This window comes from Tupaia chinensis, unplaced genomic scaffold (assembly GCF_000334495.1).
Source record: "Tupaia chinensis unplaced genomic scaffold, TupChi_1.0 Scaffold145519_1, whole genome shotgun sequence".
Classification (NCBI taxonomy): domain Eukaryota; kingdom Metazoa; phylum Chordata; class Mammalia; order Scandentia; family Tupaiidae; genus Tupaia; species Tupaia belangeri.
In genome coordinates this window covers 1071085-1091043 of record NW_006205376.1, presented here as the reverse complement: position 1 = coordinate 1091043, position 19959 = coordinate 1071085, and the positions used below count along the sequence as shown (strand labels likewise).

Sequence of the window (19959 nt, the reverse complement as noted above, 5' to 3'; positions counted from 1 at the left end):
TGAGGATTTTACTTTTATTTTCTATTTAATAATTGAGGAGACATTCTGAGTCACTACAAAAGGAAATGAGCCCAAAAGGCTTATTATAAACATGGCTCCCTTGACTGACATTGTATTCAAAATCGTAAGAGCAAACACACATATCTGACCAGGATGGAATCCGCGTGAGCTACCCAACTGCAAATAGGATCCAGGTGCAAGTCCTGCGATGCACCTGTTGCTAATTTCTCTTTACCTATCCCATTCCTTCCAACTCTCATTTTCATCCTTCGCTGGTAAATGCAAGTCCCTGGAGACTTCTGAGGCCTGAGGTCTGGCTGTGAATAAAGGAGGAAACAGGCAGCTACGTGTAATGGGTTTTTGCTGTAACTGGAGGAATCCGCACACCATCAGAGTTAGACTCGGCAGATGGCTGGGCACGAGTGGCTGGAAGGAAGGGGAGAGTTGTCTATTGAACTAATCATTTGCATCACATGCACCCAAGGAAAAAATGTTTACCTGGTGGAGCCACGGTTAACCTTTTTTCCTTGCTGAGCCGGTGCCCTTGGATGAATTCACTCATGGAAGGGGGGCCCTTCAGAAGAAATGATTCTGTGGAGGTGGGATCAGGGGGAACTCTTAATAAATTCTGTAGGTAGGAAGCCCCTGAAGTCCTGGGACGGCTCTGATCACAAAGGGAAGGTGAAAATTGTCTTGCAGGAGATCCAAGAAAAATACATATAGGAAACAAAAAAGTTTTACTTTAATTACCTTTCAACGGCTCACCAGTGACAACATTATTTATAATGGCATTTAATTTTTAAAATCTGTAAACCAAGATTTTGGCTAATTTTTTCAGTTTCCACGTCAGGATACAACCTATTTGGAAACTGTTTTAGATACTGAAAAAGAAATTTATTATAGTTAGTTTGAACCGCAAATAAAAAAATATATGTATGATTTGATCCATTCACGAAAACTCCTAAAATAAAAATTACCATTAACCAAAAATATAAGGTAAGCAATTCAACAGCCAGTACTCTGGAAAAAGATCACACAATCAAGCCACTTATCAAAACCTTGTAAGTGGTTTCTCTGAGCAATATTCACATGCCAAATGAAAAAAAGCACAAACACCTACTTTTAAGAAAAGGACTATATGCACATTATATTTCACTTTAACTAAACATGGATGTCCCCTTTCAGTCAGTCATCAGTTTCGATCATATGGACAAACGTTCCCCAAAGAGACCACATTCGTATCCTTGCCCCATTAAGGACAAGCTGGTTAATAGCACCATTTCCCCAGCTACAATGACTTAGTTACAGCCCTCGGAGAACACAGCTTCATTCTTAACATCCGCCTTGATCTACCAATTTTAGGCTGGAGGTAAGGGAGAGGCCTACTTATGCGTACAAGGAGCAGCAGACATATTAACAGACATTTGAAAATTCTATTACGGTTCATCAAGAGGTAGGGTTGGGGAGGGACAGAAAGGAATGTATAAACACAGTCATCACAAGGTTTTAATCCGGTAAGACCAATATTAGCAAGGCCCATTCGTATACCAGCTCCCAGTTTTTTCTTTCCCTTCCCCTCCTCCATCCTCTACAACAAAAGCACATTCACTTTTGCAATCAACTAAAATCTGGCCACTGCACCATACTATGAAGATCGCTGCATGCATACCTTTTCCTCTGAGTGCCACTGCTGACCCGAATGTTGGGTGTCTGTGGGCCCTGACTATGCAGGAGGTAAGTGTCTATGGTGGGCACGGTGACTGATGCCTCCCCACTTACTTTAGGGCTGCCGATCTTGCTCTTTCCAAGTTTGCCTTTGCTGCGTCGGGACTGCTCATGGTCAAACTCTAAGTCCTCCAGCCTCTGGGTCAGGGCGAGTTTTTGCTGGATAGCCATTCGTAACAAAGTGTTTAGAGTCTTCTTCTCGTCCTCCGCGGCTGCTAACTGTCTCTGCATTTCATCCAACTGCGTGACGTATTCATCGCATCTGGAACCCAGACAGAAGCATGGTCAGGGACCGATCTTGGTGCAATGGAATTTGAGACTGTCTTAGTTCATTGCTGCACTGCTTACTTGAGAAACACCTGAGCCTGGGTGATTTCTAATGAAACAGTGGTTTATTAACTCAATTCTGGTAGCCAGAAAGTCCAAAGGCACTAGAAAATTGGGAAAGGCAGGCCCCTGAGCAGCATGGTGGTGGTCTGTATCCACATGGCTCTGCCTGTATATCGCCTCTCCTTCTATACACCAGAACCCAATTACGGGGCCATCATAATGATGTTTTCACACCCAAAGGCCCCACCCTGGCACACCATGAAAGAATTAAGCTTTCACTTAACACCTTTACAATACAACCAAGCCCCAACACATGAACTTTTGGAGACATTCAATCACTCCCACTTCTTGGCACTGCATTGTGTCAGCAAAAAAAAGGTATTTCAGCAATGTATAGAAAATCTCAAAGATTTTTGAATCCATTCAATATATTCTTCTTTTTAAGAGATATTTTTTGCTATAAGGCACGTATACTCGCCGGAGAGACAGAAAGAAAGACAGAAAGCAAGAAATCACCCCCCGAGAGGGATGGCCATGCCGCAATCCCTTCTCCTCCACTCTCAAGATCTTGGGCACGCACACTTGTGTGCCCAGCATGAGTTTGAAGCTACCAGGTTGGGACATGAACTATGGTAAGCCAGGAGGGAGTCCAGTGACATAAATGCTATCTGCTGGTGTCTAATCAATATTGTCTTAACAATCCAAGTTAAAATATATATATAATGATGCCTCATTAGAAGACAGGTGAGTAGAGGTAGAAACTAATATTTGTGTAACTAGTTGAGCATGTGAAAAGTTTGGTGGTATATATTAAGTCATTGGGAAAGTCATGACACATTTTTTGCATAGAAAAACACATCATGATTTTCCCAGCAACCTAATATATAATTAGATTTTAGACACTACAATTCAATGTATAGTATATTACAGTCTAGGTAAGTATCTGAAATGATGAGTAACAATCTTCATTATAAAGGTAACATCTTACACAATACTAATGGTAATAAACACACTTGCAAATACTTTCATGTACTTTAGTCATTGAAACATGTTTAAGTGGTCATAATACAATTAGTGATTTTAGGAAGTCAAGTATTTTCCCTCATTTTTCCTTTGGTTTCATTATTTTTTTATTTTTGGAGAGGTTTTTGCTATAGGGCACATGCACTTGCCAGAAACACAGAGAGAAACAGAAAGTGAGATAAATTTTTTCTTTTTTTTTAAGAGGTTTTTGCTATAGGGCACGTACGCTTGCCAGACAGACAGAGACAGAGAGGTAGAAAGCGAGAAATCACCCCCCAGAGGGGATGGTCACGCTGCAATCCCTTCTCCTCCATTCTCCTCTCGGGATCTTGGGAAAGCACGCAGACGTGCCCAGAGTGAGTTTAAGTCACCGGGTCCGGGACTCAAACCACGGTCGCCTCCATGGGAGTCCAGCAACATAGCCATTATGCTAACTGCTGGTCCCTTCTGGCTTCATTATTTTGGGCACTTCAGTTGAAGGGGAAAAAAGTCTGTTATATTAATTAAAAAATATTATCATGGAATATAATTGCTGGATCTAGTGTGTCTAGAGGAAGGCTATGGACAAGAGCAAAGTTTTATCTTAGATTTGTTAGAGAGGAATCTCTTTTCTTTTTTTTTACTCTTTTTTTTTTTTTTTAAGTGCCAGAGAGCAAGTGCACTTACTTTACAAAGAAGGTAAAGGAGAGAGAGGAAGAAAACATCCCCCTACTGATGGGGCTTGGTCACAGCACAATCCCTTCTCCTCCATTTCTAAATTCTGTCAGGATTTGGGGCATCCGCACCCATGTACCCTGCACATTTTCTAAGCCACTGGGGCCAGGATTTGAACTGCAGCCGGCCTTGATCACTAGGCTGCAGGGCCAGACCCAAAGTGGAATCTGATATATATTTTCTTTACACTTTACCATCCTAAACAGTATGCCAAATACATGCAGGATGCACTCGTGCCCTATGGCAAAATTTTTTTTTTTTTTGGAGAGATTTTCACTGTAGGGCGCGTGCGCTCGCCAGACAGACAGAGAGAGACAGAGAGACAGAAAGCGAGAAATCACCCCCCAGGGGGGATGGTCACGCCGCAATCCCTTCTCCTCCATTCTCCTCTCGGGATCTTGGGCACGCACGCACACGCGCCCGGCGTGAGTTTTAAGCCACCGGGTCTGGGACACGAACCGCGGTCGACTACGTGGGAATCCAGCGACATAGCCATTACGCTAACTGCTGGTTCCCTATGGCAAAATTTTTAAAAGAATAAAATTCACGAGTCAGCCATGTGGGAGTCCAGCGCCTCAACCAGCATGCCACCTGCTGGCCCATGGCATGTTTTTCAAGTCACCAGAACCAGGATTCGAACTGCACAGTTGGCCATGTGAGACCTGGCTCCTTTAACCAAAAGTGCACTGAGCTGTCCCACACTTAAGAATTTGAGTCTTTTCCCCACGTGTGACACCTAATCTTAGGGGGGAAAAGTCATTACCTTGTTGCAAACATCGCTCTCAAGGATGAGAAAGTTGCAGCATCTTCTTTCAAAGCCTTCAGTTCATTTCTAAGCTTTGTCATAGTTTCAGTCACCATTGCCTTTTCATTTTCATATTTGTTCTTGAGATTAGCTAGTGCCACCTCAGCTGTCTAAAGCAGAAAAATCACAATAGTTAGAATTTTCCTATCAATACAATCTATCACATGAATTTCTTCAGGTTGGGTCTATTATTTTCTTTCATAAATGGAAAGTGAAATTGAATTGATTAAATTCTGTGTGTGTGTGTGTGAATATTTACATAGGGAAGTTTTTCTTTAATGTCAAAATATGTTGTGAATCCATAATGCAGTTAACATGTCCTGGAAACCAGATGTTAACCAGGGTCAGTATCAGGAGCTAACAGAATGACAGTAGTTCAGTAAATATTTAATGCAGATTACTAAAGATAATGGGATTTTCAGACATGGAGAGAACCAAAATGAAACTTAATAGAATAACGTTATTAAAAACTTAGCATAAAAGTACAGCTTCCAGTTGAAATATGATAGAAATCAAGGGTTTTTTTGGCACCTATACTCAGTGGGTCTTAAAAATAAACAGACTAAAATGAATATACCATTGTAATGTATAATACGAATACATGATAAACTACAAATCCATGATATTATATGTTTAAGGAAAAGAACTGACAGACTCAATCAATTTCTAGGTCTATACACTTGTTCAATGCAATGAATTAAGACTCAAATTTAATCCTTCATAGTCTCCTAAAAAGCAGAAATTACAAAGTGTTAAATGAGTTAAAGTATTTGTGTGAATTTGGGATCTTGGCATGTCTGATGTTCTTGGAATTGGTGTTTCAAATCAAGAGTTGGCCTGGCACATGGTAGGTAGTAAAAAACACACTGACAGAATCAATATATAAATTCAGTATATATTTAGGATCCATGTGTTCCATGCACAGCACATGGCATGCATATTAAAATCAAATTGGAAATACACAATTTTTACAAACCAAGCTACAGTTTTTCAGGGTGTGTAAAAGTAATGAAAAAATGGATTAGTAGGGAAGAAGTGCATTACTAATGGGATTTCCTGGGATGATTACACTGGTTTTTAATGCTTCTTTTTATGCTTAAAATGGACAGCTTCAATTTTCTTATGCAGAGGGCCAACTTCTATAGTTACAGACGGGTTCTTTAATTAAGCCATTGTTGGGATGGGGTAGTTTTTTAGTGCTGTGATTCTAAAGTAGTTTCCTAGTATTCTAGTTTTTATTGAATATAAATTCAGATCAAAATGAGATGTTATTCATAAAATATGTTTATATGTTCTATAGTGCTATATCCAGTGGTATCTAAAGAAATAATATAGACTCAGAGAATTATCCAAAATGCAGAAAATGGCATAGGGGAAAATGGTGATTGTTTAGGTTTTTAAAACTTTAGATACATATTTATTTGGAACAGGTAGTTTAGTTGTGTTTCAGTTGTGAAAAATTAAGATACAACAAATTTGTAAGCACGTAGTCAGTCACATGCTCAGTAAATAAGGAAAGGACTGACAAAACACCTAGATCTGAAATAGATGTACAAACTCATTTATTATTTGTGCAAAACACCCCAAAGGACTCAGCTTTGCTTGTCCATAGACTACAAAGCTTTCTCGGAATCAAGTAATTTCAAGTATCTATTTCCCATTAGATGTTCTGCATTTACCATATTCTCCAGGAGCTCTCATAGATAACTTTTGAACTTTAAAATAATCTTATCTCCAGCCAGAGATTATGATAGGCAGTTAGCTAGAAATGAGTAGGTAGCCCTAAGAAAACAGCAGAAGGACACCTGTCATATCAATCACAATATATCAGAAGTTATAACTAGACCCTCTGCAGAGACTCCTTCCTCCTACCCAGCTCCTGGCGCCGGGAGGGCGAGGCAGATCCCATTTTTCTTCTTTAGTACCTGAGAAAGGCACATAGGGATGGTTGTTAATTTCCCTCTTATCATTCCTCATAAATACAAAAGGACCCAACAAGACGTTTTGGTCAACATCCTGATTCCCATTGGGGCAATAAACTGATTGGGCAGTTCATCCAAATAAGGATGCTCATACCTTCTAAGTCCACACTGCGCATGCATGATTAGGTAAATAAATTCCTCACCTGTGAGAGAGATACTAAGCTCAGGGAAAATGTTCGCAAATTCAAACAAAGGAGACAAAAACTACGACAGAACTTCCCCTGCTAAATATTCATTCCCGACTCTGAGAATAACTGTAACACCCAACCACATATCCAGCGTGCTGTCTTTCTCTGGCAGCTGCCCAACTGCATGCCTTTCAGGCATAGAAGTGCACTTCTTTCTTATTAAAAAATCCTCACTTTCCTATTAAAACTTCCCTTTTCCTACATTTCAAGTGTTTGTAGTTTTTAATTTTGTGTCTCAGGACAGGCCTCTAATCTTAAGATCTAAAGAACCAAGGATTTTACACAACACAGATCAACACTCTCCCATCCTATAGCAAGATCTTCCCAACATTCCCTGACTGTATTGTCCTCATGTGCTCCTCCTGGGCCTGTCTGCCTCCCATTCTTTCTGTCTGGAAGGATTTCCTCTAGAAAATAACTTCTTATCGCTTAAGAAAACACTCAAGTCTCTAATTGCTTCTGTGAAGTCTGAAAGGGTTATTAATTCAGTATTTCCCTGGTACCTTAGGTATTTTATTTGGAAAGGCACATCCAAAACGCCAAGGTGTTTCAGGCATTATTTTTTCTCTCCTTTCCTTCTGGAGTTAGCTAGCCCCTCCTTGACCTCATGCAGATGAATGACTTGCTTTTTAAGTTTCTGCCCTCATATATGGAGACTGAGACCCCCATCACTTACCATGCCCCAGATGGACAACCAGCCAAACGAACACAGGATCAAAGTGGTTGGACATGACAATCAGAGATAACAATGAAATATTCCAGCTGTTGCAAAGACCAACAGGTACCCTGTCTCAGAATCGCCCTAATTACCCAGCCATACACCCCTCACCTATAAAACCCAATAAAAGCTCCTAGCCCCACCCCCTTCAGGACTGATGCAACTCCCTGAATCTGGCCCCTTTCCTCCCTAAGAAAGGGAATAAACCTCTCCTATCCACGCGCTCTCTGAGACTGTGAATGCTTTTACCACCTGTGACAAAGATCACCCTAACAAAGGTGATCCAATCCTTAGGAAATATCAGCTGCATCCTTTGCAATGTTCACATAACTTGGATTGCAGCATGTATAACATCAAACATCTGTCTGTGTTCTATACGTTGTACAGACATTTGTTTGTGTTCTGATATTCTCACTAGGCTGTGAGTCTGCTTCTGGAAGGCAGGAGGCATGATGTATTAGTCTTCTTCGAGTCTTCAGCGTCTAGCACAACTTACTGCGTAGATGGGGCTTCAGAAACACTTATTACATTGGCAAACACCATGCTGATGGAAAAGCTCTAAAGTACAAGACATTAAAAGGTTCCTGGAGGATATAGAATGCTCATTTTATAACAGGAAGATTTCCTTTTCCCCTCTACTACAGAATTCTCCCCTAACCTTAACAATGAACATTCCACAATGTCTAAGTAATAATAAATGGCATCTGTTGAGACTTAAAGCTATTTACGGCACATAACATCATGGCCATAGGTCCAACACCATGAAAATATGTACCAAGTGCATGGTTAAACTGTGTTAGGGCTGTGACTCTAACGTAACACAGTGGTACCACAAACACTGTGAAAATCAAAATTCAGCTAGGAATGCTCTGTTCTGCTCTAAAATCCTAAGGCATTTTTTATCCCACTCTAAAGTGCTTGATATGTCCTAGCCTATAAGTAGTTATAGGCATGAGTTGAATTCCTGCCAGGTTATTAGTTACTTATTTTTGCATCCCTGCTTACTACCTTTCCAAGAAATAAATTCAATGAATGCTTGTTCACAAAGAGCCTCTGCTGACTGATCGATCAACCATCCATCTCTAAACCTGTTTCAGTTAAGCATCTTGACATTTTCATAAATCTAGCTTTCCAGGTTATTGATATCCAACTTCAAGAAGAAATCAGAGAAGGGATCTGAATGGCTTCAGCAAGAATGGCCAAGGACATTATGTCCTTGCAAAGGTTGTGCAAGCCTTATGGGTGATTTGTGACCACTCTAAATCATTGGGTCTATGGATTATAGCTCAGTTTCTGGTAACGAATCTCTTCATCTGACCTCAAATTGGGAGTGAGCCCTCCCACAAATTCTTCATTCACTCTAGTATTTTCTACTTCTTTAAATGGTAGAGACCTCTGATTTTTATCAATGAACTGAAAATGAAGACTAGAATGCTACATTGCAGATGATATGATAATGGCATGGTTCCCCCAGAGTAGGGCAAAAGTGAAGGCATCCTGAATCTGAAATTAACCCTCATTCTCCATAGAGCCAGAGCTCTGATGCCCCACTACTCACTGGTACTTTCTGCATTTGCAGCAGGCATTTAGTGCCTGTGGCTTCACTTCATCAATTTCAGCATTTATCCAGCACTCTTCTCAAATATGCCTTTTATGGCTATCATCTCAGATCAACTCAACAGGAGTTAAAAATACTTTCCCACTCATATTTCATAGCACTTCCATCCAAGGGAAACTCAGGGGTAGAAAACCATTTCAGTTATCAAGGAGTTCCAGGAATCAGGCACGGAACCATAGGAATCCCTACTTATTCCAGAAGGACAAGATCTATTGTTAGGAAAACCCCTCCACTGCTAAAGCTCTGACCAAGCTTACCCCACATCCTCACTGACCCTAAATTTTAGAGATGTGGTCCCTGGCAGAGCGAGTGCTCTTTCCTTTCCCACTCCCTTCACTTTACCATCCTTCCTCACTCTTCCTCCCTCTCACATTATCTTATATATTGGTAATGTGGCCCAAACGATTTCATTTCTTTATTATTTTTTTTGGAGAGGTTTTTGCTATAGGGCGCGTGCACTCGCCAGACAGACAGAGAGAGACAGAGACAGAAAGCGAGAAAACACTCCCCAGGGGGGATGGCCACGCCACAATCCCTTCTCCTCCGTTCTCCTCTCAGGATCTTGGGCACGCACGCACAAGCGCCTGGCGTGAGTTTTAAGCCACTGGGTCCGGGACGCGAACCACAGTCGACTACATGGGAGTCCAGCGACATAGCCATTACGCTAACTGCTGGTCCCACGATTTCATTTCTTGATAACCATCTGCCTGGCTTGTTTTCCTCACTCAGTTCCCCCTAAGTAGCTCGGTTCATCATCCCCAATTTGACCATTTGTCTAGTACTTGTTTCCCCAACTCTGGGATGAAAGATAAGATGGTCCTTTTCTATCTTGCTATGCTCTTAGAAATAGTCTTAAATGAAAACTGTCAACCTCAAAGTCTGTTTGGTGGCTGTTGGACCTTCTTCCTCCTCTTGGCACCCAGACTCTCCTGTTGGCTCCAGCTGCCTGCCAGCATGACTGTCTTTCTTGCTGCATCTTCCTGGTTGGTGTGGGCAGCCGGGGCAGCCTATCCTGCCACCCTCCATCTCCCGTTTCCATACTCACAGACGGCCAGGCTCTAGCTTAGCACTACCTGGACTGCCTTTCTACATCTGCAAGGAGACTTTCTCCTCTGTCCCTGCTTTAACTTCCTCACCTCTTCCTCTATCTAGTTGGGCACAGCTACTCTTCCACAGCGTCCATTCATCACTTAAAAGCAATTCTTACATTCTCATCTGGCACTGGGACCTAGTTTCATTCCTCCCCTGAGCAGATATCTGAACTCATACCTTGATGATACTGACCACACCCCCACGGAATCAATCAGCTAGACTAGCAATGCTTTGCCAGCAGAATAAGATTACCTGTTTGTTGGCCTTCAACACTGCCCTCAGCGTGGCAATCTGCTCCCGCTTGGTGCTCAGCAGGGACTTCAGCTTGAGAATCTCTTCCATTAAGGCTTCCTTGTCTTTATCAATCATGGGGGCCAGCTCCCGAGCAGCTGCTCGTTGACGAGACAGTTGCAAGGACCGGTCCACGGCTTTTTGCAGGTGCTTGATTTGGTCCCGGATTATGGCATTAAGGTTATAGATATTCATTGGCTCTTTGCGGATGTCACTAGTATCCAGTACTGGAGACGATGGTGGGGCAGTAATAACGGGAGAGATTGTGGGGGTCTTAGTTGGACTAGGTTCTTTGCTGGCCTCTGTGTTTTCTTTTGAAACTGGTTCAGACGAGGTCTTTGTTTCCACTGGGGAAGACACACCTCTCCTGGCTAATCGTGGAGACAAAAGTCCCCTGGGATCATCAGGCCCTTTTAGACTGCCACTGCGGGTGACTCTGCTTTGCCTGTAGTAGTCCAGCATGACCCTGTTGGGAGTTTCGTTATTACACAGACACACATGGTGGTAAAGCTGGGCGAGCTCCTCACTAAATGTCACTAATTCATCCTGAGCCGTATTAAGGGTATTGTGATTTTCATTGGCTATGCTGGTCATCTTTTGCAACTCCTTCTCCATGTGGGCCATCTTCTCACCACTCTCCTTAGTGGTCTTCTCCAGACTTGTCACCTGCTCATCATACATTTGGATCTTACTTTCATACTTGGCTTTCTCATCAGTGTAGTTTTCTACAGATTTATTATATTTCTCCTTTAAGGCCTTAATTTCAGCTTTCAAATCAATCACCTCAGTTACTGCCACCCTGTATTTGCACTCTAGGATCTCTAAACCATTGATGTCCACCTCATAGTCATGGGCCTCCTCCCCCGAGTCCCGGCCCTTCTCCCCATCCAGCTCGGCCTTGAGCTCTTTGCTGCTCTGCAAACCTCTCATAGCATTAACGTGCTCCGTGAGCCGGTGCACCCGCTCGTGTTGCTCTGTCAGGGCTCCCTTGGTGTGTTCCAGCTGTGTCTGTGACTCCTGAAGATTGGCCAGAAGAATGGCCTTTTCCCGCTCTACCTGCAATGGCAAAAGAAAGTCTCCAAATGACTTCAGTGCAACGCCAAAGATGAACTAAATCCATTCAATCAGGCCTACATACATTTACGGCAACTGCTCCAGAGCCAATGTTCCCATTATTTCAAGTTAAATTTGCATGTCTTTTCTTATTTCAACAGTTCTGGTACATAGGTCAATGAAAAAGTACATAATTCTATAGAATTCTACTGTAAGGTTTTACCATCCAAACGCTCTTGCATTATACATACACTCTCATAAAATTATTATTCAAATAATGTTTTACAGAAAGCATGACTTCAAGAGGTAAGCATACTATTTTTACTTTGAGAGCCTTAGACCTCATCTCCACCTTAGTTCATGCAACATGCGTGACTGCCTGAAGGTGTCTATGAATTATTCTCTCCTTCTCACAGCTCAATCCAAAATCAGGCTTAAAACCTATGGCTATAACCTAGTAAACAATGCTGAGTACCTTAATCATCCCCTTAAAAATAATTGCTTAGGGCTAGCAGGTGGCATCCTGAGTGGCTCCCTCATGGCCAACTCTGCAGTTCAAGTCCCAGACCTGGTGACTCCCATGCTGGGCAGGGACCAGCAGATGGTCTAAAGGTTATGTCTGTGGACTACCACAGAGCTGACCATGTTTTGAGTTCTGGACCTGGTGGCTTAAAACTCATGCCAGACTTGTGTACATGCATGTCCGAAGTTCTAAGAAGAGAATGGAAGAGAAGGGATTGTGGCATGGCCATCCCTCCGGGGGATGATTTCTTGTATGTGTGTGTGTGTGTGTGTGTGTGTGTGTGTGTGTGTGTGTGTTTTACCCCCCTCTCTCTGTGCCTCTGGCAAGCACACATGCCCTGTAGCAAAATCTGTCTTTGAAAAAAAAAAAAAACACAGCTGAGCATGAGTGTGTGTGTGTGTGTGTGTGTGTGTGTGTGTATTCCCCAAATCCTGAGAGAAGAATGGAGGAGAAGGGACTGTGGCATGCTCATCCCTCCCCTGGAGACGATCTGTCACTTTATCTTTCTGTCTCTCTCCAGCAAGTGAATGTGCCTTGGCAAAAATCTAAAAATAAATAAATGAAATAATCATGTATCCCCCAAATAAGTAAGCACTACCTTTGATAGTTTTTCATCTAGAAGCCAGAGAAATACATAGTTTTAGGACTAAAAGAATTATTTACAAGCTATTCCAATTGCTGGTCCAAAATAATTCTAAAAATTAATAATTAATTTGAATAACCTGACAGTTTTATTATTATATAGTGGTAGTATTATTATTTAATGAAAAATACTCAGGTCTTCATATAAAATATTGTCTCATTAATCTGTGAATTTTTTTAAACACCCCAGAAATTTATTTTATGTTTTCTTGAATACAGTTCATATAGAAAGACTTAGGCTGCTCGCTTTGGATGCCCTGGCAAATCTCACGGAGGCACTGAAATACAACGGGGAGCCAATCTGGAGACATCAGAATTAGAAAACACAAGCCCAATTTTAGAACTATTTGATCTGAAGCTGTTCTAAAAGCATTTTCTCTCCTATCCATATGGGTAACCACTACTATGAATTAGGAGTTTTTACATTCTTCTAAGGAAAATGTTTTTCAACACACAAATAATACTATTTGCATTTTAATGCATATATTAGAGGTATCATGCTATTCATATCCCTCTGCGCTTGTTTTTTTTTCTCTTATGTTTTTAAATTATCTTAAGACTTGCTTTAAGAATAAGGGATTGATTTAAATGTCTTTATATCTAAAGGAAGATATAAATCCAAACTTCCTAGATCATATATTAAATCCTTGAAAGTCTTCTAAATTCCCACAGGGCAAGTATAATAATTACTATTATGCTGCCAGCAGGCAGTGTGGTGGTTGGTGCTGGACTCTGACATAGCCAACCAAGGTCTGAGTCCTGCACTTGGAGGCTTGCTTTCTCACTTTCCCCCTCTTTTTCTCTGTCTCTCTCTGGTGAATACAATGGCCTTACAGCAAATTAAATAATAATAATAATAACTTAAATTAATTAAAAAATCAATAAGTATTATGACAGTATTAATTATACTCTAATGATTAAAGTTTATCCTTTTAAAAATAATTATTTATTTAACTTTACTTATTATCATTACAATTATTATTTTTAATTTGCTTAGGGTACGTCTGCTCACCAGAGAGAGAAAGAACGTGAGAAATCAAGAGCCAAGTCCAGGACTCAAACCACGGTCAGCCATTTGGGAGTCTAGCGCCTTAAACTCTATGCCACCTGCTGACCCCAATATTTGTTATTATGATATAATAAATATTAAGTATACCTTAGTGATTAGCATTTTTAAAATTAACATATTGTTTGAAGTTAAATATATACATATCAATTTATAATACAGTAGATATATAGAGATATACCAGATAAATAAATTGTGAGTAATGCAGATAGAGCTGCTAGCTCTTCAGTTTACAACATCACTACATAATAACATCATAACCAATGACTGATCATGTCACTTTATTTAAAATCTGTCTGTGATTGGGACCAGCAGTTAGCTTAATGGCTATGTAGCTGGACTCCCATGTAGTCGTCCACGGTTCAAGTCCTGGACCTGGTGGCTTAAACTCATGCCGGGTGCATTTGCATGCATGCCCAAGATCTCGAGAGGAGAATGGAGGAGAAGGGATTGCCGCGTGGCCATATTCCCCCCCAGGGGGGTTGATTTCTCACTTTCTGTCACTCAGTCTCTCTTTGTCTTTCTGGTGAGTGCACGTGCCCCATAGCAAAAATGTCTCAAAAAAAAAAAAAAATCTGTCAGTGATGATCACAATTCACTTGGAGACAGCAGTACGTAGTTGTGCTGTCTTTTACCTCCCAAACATAAATAAACCCATGTCATTTTTTTAAAATGGACAATTAAATGAGAGAATTAGGAGAAAAAAAGCACAACAAAGAAACGATGAGGATGTTGGAAGTCAAATTTGAATCAAATGTAAACAGAGTTATATTATAGAAGCAATACCTGAATGTGGGAATGTTGACACAGGAGTTTGAGGATCTTTAGAGATGCAGCCAAAGGAATTCAATGAGGGCAAATTATTCAACATAAATGAAAAAAGTAATCGTTATGAAATGTACTCACAGAGATATTTCCAAATGTCGACAGAACAAAGGATAAAATGTTGGAAGGTGATCCAGACTTACAAAGGAGTAGGAGAATTTTCCAAGGCATAGACAAACAAACAAAAATTAAATCACAGAACAAAAAAAAATATGTTTTTTAATAGATTTTTTTTTGGGGGGGGGGCATGGAGTGCATGCACTCACCAGACAGAGACAGAGAGAGACAGTGAGAGGGAAAGTGAGAACTCATCCCAAGGGGGATGGCCACACCCAATCCCTTCTTCTCCATTCTCTTTCTCAACATTTTGGGGATACACGTATGCACACACACCCAGCATGATTTTCAAGCCCCCAGGTCCAAGACTCGAACTATGGTCGACCATGTGGGAGTCCAGCAACTTAACAACCATACCACCTGCTGGCCCCAGAACAACAACAACAACAAAAACAAAACTTAAAATATTACAGAATAATTTTAGTATCTTTTACTAAATAGGTGTATTTTGCATGTTTTCAACTTGTGTGATCACTTTTATGGTCCTACCCTACTATGCAAAACAAAGGCTATTGTATGGCATGTGCATATTTATAATATTAGAACTTAAAATACAGTTTCAGTGTTTTAGCTCGTGGGGGGGGGGGAGCAGAGCTAGAGTTGTGTTCTCTCTAGAAGAGAGAAAAGAGAAAAGAGGGAGACAGAACCCCTCGATAGGATATGGTGATGCTGCGATCCCTGCTCTTCCATTTCTCCAACCCGTCAGGATTTTGGCCACATACACATGTCAAGCACGTTGATCCCAGGGCCAGGATTCAAACCATGCCATCTACCATGGGGTATCTAGTTCCTTGGCCTAGGCCATGAGGCTGGTCCTAGTTTTATTATTTTGAATGATTACTTGGAGGTTTTTAAGTTGTATCTTGATTTTTTTAAAAGAATTATTTTATTTAACTTTATTTACTTATTTTAATTTGACCAGAGGGGGGCAGAGTGAGAGCAAGAGAGAAAGAAAGAGAGGGAGACAGAGAGAAAGCAAGCCACCAGATCTGGGACTCAAACCGTAGTTGGTCATGTGGGAATCCAGTATCCTTAACCACCACACCACCTGCTGGCCCCGAGTTGTATCTTGATTTTACAATAACACCTGTCTATATTACAACAGGAACACATTCCACAGATTATGCATTATGGTTGTGGAAACAAAAATATTTCCAAAGAATACTTTTATATGTAAAGAACTGGGGCTACAGCATCAGACAGCTCTGGAGTTGAATGCTGGTACCAATGTTTACACACCTTTGTGACTTTGGGTAAACTTCAGGTTAGTTCTCTATATGAGAGGCACAAAAATCCAGCCTCATAGTGACATTCTGATGATTACATAAGACAGTGAATTTCATGCTCAAGATACTAGTCAGTTGCTGTTAACACTGGTTAGTTGTGGTCTAACTTCCACAACCAAAATGCTTTTATCTGCAAATGTATCTCTTCTCACAAATTTTTATCTACGTAAAAGCAACTCTTTCATTGTAGAGTCAGGATATATAATATTTGAATGCAAATTTTCTTAGTTGAGTTTCATCAGCTATGACAGATCTCATCCTCATAGCTGAAGATGAATTTATTTACCCAGATTATTCAGCAATAATATTTTCTGCAAAAAAAAAAAAAAACCAGGTAATAGTGTAATGTAGTATTTGATACGTAACCAAGAGATCTGAATTTTTCATACAGGAGTTGAAAGATCTACTATTCTATTACTGGCATTACATACAATCTCAGTGAAAATGGATTATTTCAGGAAGGATTTTTGTTTTGCATTTTCTTTTTCTTTGAAAATTAAGTGAACTGGCTCTGAAAAATCAACCTATTTGATTAGTAAACAGGATTACAGATAAAGCAATTTCCAGAAAGCCCTGCAATAAGAAAAGTCTTCGGATAAAATTAAAATGGAATCCAAACAAAATATACTAAATGTATTTCATGCTTGTTTTAGAGGCAAAAACTTAGGAGAAATGAAGTAACGCCTTTAGAAAACCATTCATTCCATACTTTGTCAGTAGAGAATTAACAGAAACATTTTCTTTCCTTTTTTTTTTAAGAGAGATTTTTGCTATAGGGTATGTGCACTAGCCAGAGAGTCAGAGAGACAGAAAAGAAGAAATCATCCCCTTGAGCGATGGCTATGCCACAGACCCTTCTCCATTTTCCTCTTGAGATTTTGGGCACACACGCACACACGTTTGGCGTAAGTTTTAAGCCACCCGGTCCAGGACTTGTACCTCAGTCCTCTACGTGGGAGTCCAGTGATGTAACCATTATAACATCTGCTGGTCCCGACATAAACATTTTCTAACCTGAAAGATAACTCTGGATGCTATTCTTCACAACAGCATTTTCAGCAAACATTAAATAGAACACGTGTCTTTCGTATGTGCATGTTCCATATGCAGTACTGCTTGCCACACTCATACAACTCTGATGAAATCAACTGCATAGGAAATAGTTTCCAAATTTCGTATATATGCATATAAATATCTGTCTTCCAGACAATCTTAAGATTGGTCTGGAAAAAAAAAAAAAAAACCTATAAATTACAGATAATTGTGTAAAACTCCAGCCTTACATTATCACTCGGCTATTAAAGCTTAAGTACCTAAAATTGTATTTGAATTTCAAAAAGCAGGTACTCATACCATTAAAGATTCATTGTACTACGCATTTATGAATGCACTCTAAAGATTACCATTACTATATTTGTTAGGTGTCACTATTTTAATCTTCATTTGTGAAGAACTTATCCAAGAGACACTTGATATGTTAATTATAATCTTCTATAAAATGACTAACGAGCTCTCTCTTCTCTTCCTATAATTTTTATCTTCTATCTGGAACTGAGATTTTTATTTTTCATGGTTAGGCTTGTGGTTTTGTCAGAAAACCTAATGCAGTATTTGTAGACTGTTTAGTCCAGTGTATGTTATTATGTCCCACAATACCCTATAGGTATTACTTTTAATTTCACTTGCATGTTTAGCACTTAAGTACACACATTCACATGTATCAAGAACTGTTATGTTCTTTTGCAAAGGGCTAAAAAAAAATCAAAATTTGCACATTCATATGAGGACCTCAACTGCAAATGGATTTGAAGCTGTTTTACAAGCTATGAAAAGAATGAATTTTATTTTAAGTAAATTAAGCTCAATAAATCACTACTTTTTATTGACAAATACTAGTTGTCTATTTTTAAAGGGTGCAATGTGATGTTAAGATATATGCATATATCATAGGATGATTAAATCAGGCTAATTAACATATCTATCGCTTCACATACTTCTCTCCTTGTGATGAGACATTTGAAATTCTTTCTCTTAGCAGTTTTTTTTTTTTATTAGATGATATCTGTACACCTCCCAAAAGGGCAGGGTACACACGTACATACACACACTCACACCCACACAGGTCCAGTTTATTTTTCAAGCATGCTGGGGCCAGGATTTGATCTGTAGTCATCTAGGTGGTACCCAGGTGGGGTTTTTTTTGTTGTTGTTTTGGAGAGGGTTTTTTTGCTATAGGGTACGTGTGCTCGCCAGAAAGACAGAGAGAGAGACAGAGAGACAGAAAGTGAGAAATCATTCCCCAGGGGGAATGGCCATACTGCAATCCCTTCTCCTCCATTCTCCTCTCAGGATCCTGGGCATGCACACACACGTGCTCGGCAGGAGTTTAAGCCACCGGGTCTGGGACTCGAACCATGGACAACTACATGGGAGTCCAGCAACATAGCCATTACACCAACTGTGGTCCCTATCCAGGTCCTTTAATCACTACATTACAAGGGCAGCCCTCTTAGTAATTTTGAAATGTACAGTATATTGCTATTAACTATAGTCACCATACTATATAATACCTCACTAGAATTTACTCTTCCTAACTGGAACTTTGTACCTTTTCACTAGCCTCTCCTTCTTCCCTGTCTATCCTCTGACATCACCTGCCAGTATCTGGTAACCACTCTACTTCTATGAGTTTGATTTCAAGTATTTTCTATTATTAGCAACAAAATGGAATAGAACATTTATAACTCCAAAAGCTATAAAGTATTATTGAAAGAAATTATAAGCCTAATAAAAGAATAAACATCTCCTGTTCATGGATCAAAAGACTTAGTATTAAGATGGCAATACTCCTTAAATTAATCTACACATCCAACACAAGTCCTATCAAAATCTCAGTTCTTTCAGAAATTGACAAACTAATCATAACACTCATATGTAAATGCAAAGGATCCAGAATAGTCAAAATAATCTTCAAAAAAGTTCTTGTAAAAGAACAAACTTCTCTATCTTAAAAGTGACTACAGGTCCAGTGCTACAGCACGTCCAAAAGGAGCTGGATTCAACATGGCCAACTGGGGTTTGAATCCTGGCCCTGGTGACAATGCGCCTGGCACATGCATACATGCTCAGTATCCAGATGAGACGGAGAATCAGAGGAGTAAGGATTATGGCATGAGCAGGCCCTACTGAGGGCTCTTCCTTTCTCTCTCCCATGTGTGCACATATGCACTCTATAATAAATGAAGGGGAAAAAATTTAAATGACGACAGAACAACAGTAATGAGATAATGTGGTACTAACGTAAAACTTGATCTACAGATCAATGGAACAGAATCAAAAGTCCAGAAGAAAACCCATCTGTCTATTGCCAATTGATTTTTGACAACAGTAGCAAGACAATTCAGTGAGCTAAGAATTGAACAATATTTTCAGCAAATAATGTGTAGACAACTGGACTTCTACATGCAAATAGTAATGCTGAACAGCTATCTCATATCATATACAAAAATTAAGTCAAAATAAGTCAAGGGTCTATGTGTAAAAGCTGAACCATAAGATTCTTAGAAGAAGGAAACCAGCAGTTGGCGTAATGGCTATGTCGCTGGACTCCCACGTAGTCGACTGCGGTTTGCGTCCCAGACCCGGTGGCTTAAACTCACGCCGGGTGCGTGTGGGTGCATGCCCATAATCCCGAGAGGAGAATGGAGGAGAAGAGATTGCGGCGTGACCATCCCCCCTGGGGGGTGATTTCTCGCTTTCTGTCTCTATGTCTCTCTCTGTCTGGCGAGTGCACGCGCCCTATAGCGAAAACCTCTCCAAAAAAAAAAAAAAAAGATTCTTAGAAGAAAACCTAGCCATAGATCTTCAAGACCTTAGAGTAGGCAATGGTTTTGTATGGCACAATAAGCAAGAGCACACATCCATATTAAAAGCTTTTTTAAAAAATTTGCCAGAAGGTGCG

At 40.2% G+C, this 19959-nt stretch overlaps 1 protein-coding gene across 3 annotated transcripts in view; it reads right to left on the bottom strand.

The window, feature by feature from the left end:
• BICD1 (BICD cargo adaptor 1) overlaps positions 1–19959 on the bottom strand; it is a 286923-nt gene that overhangs the window by 42689 nt on the left and 224275 nt on the right. For 2 of the 3 annotated variants that reach the window (XM_006168070.3, XM_006168072.3), the window contains exons 5-7: positions 10448–11542; positions 4556–4707; positions 1780–1987 (exon numbers count right to left, since the gene is read on the bottom strand). In XM_006168070.3, the coding sequence (XP_006168132.1) occupies positions 1780–1987; positions 4556–4707; positions 10448–11542 (1455 nt within the window). Of the gene's footprint in view, positions 1–498; positions 693–1669; positions 1988–4555; positions 4708–10447; positions 11543–19959 lie in introns of all 3 variants that reach the window. The other variant, XM_027768102.1, reaches the window with a different exon arrangement.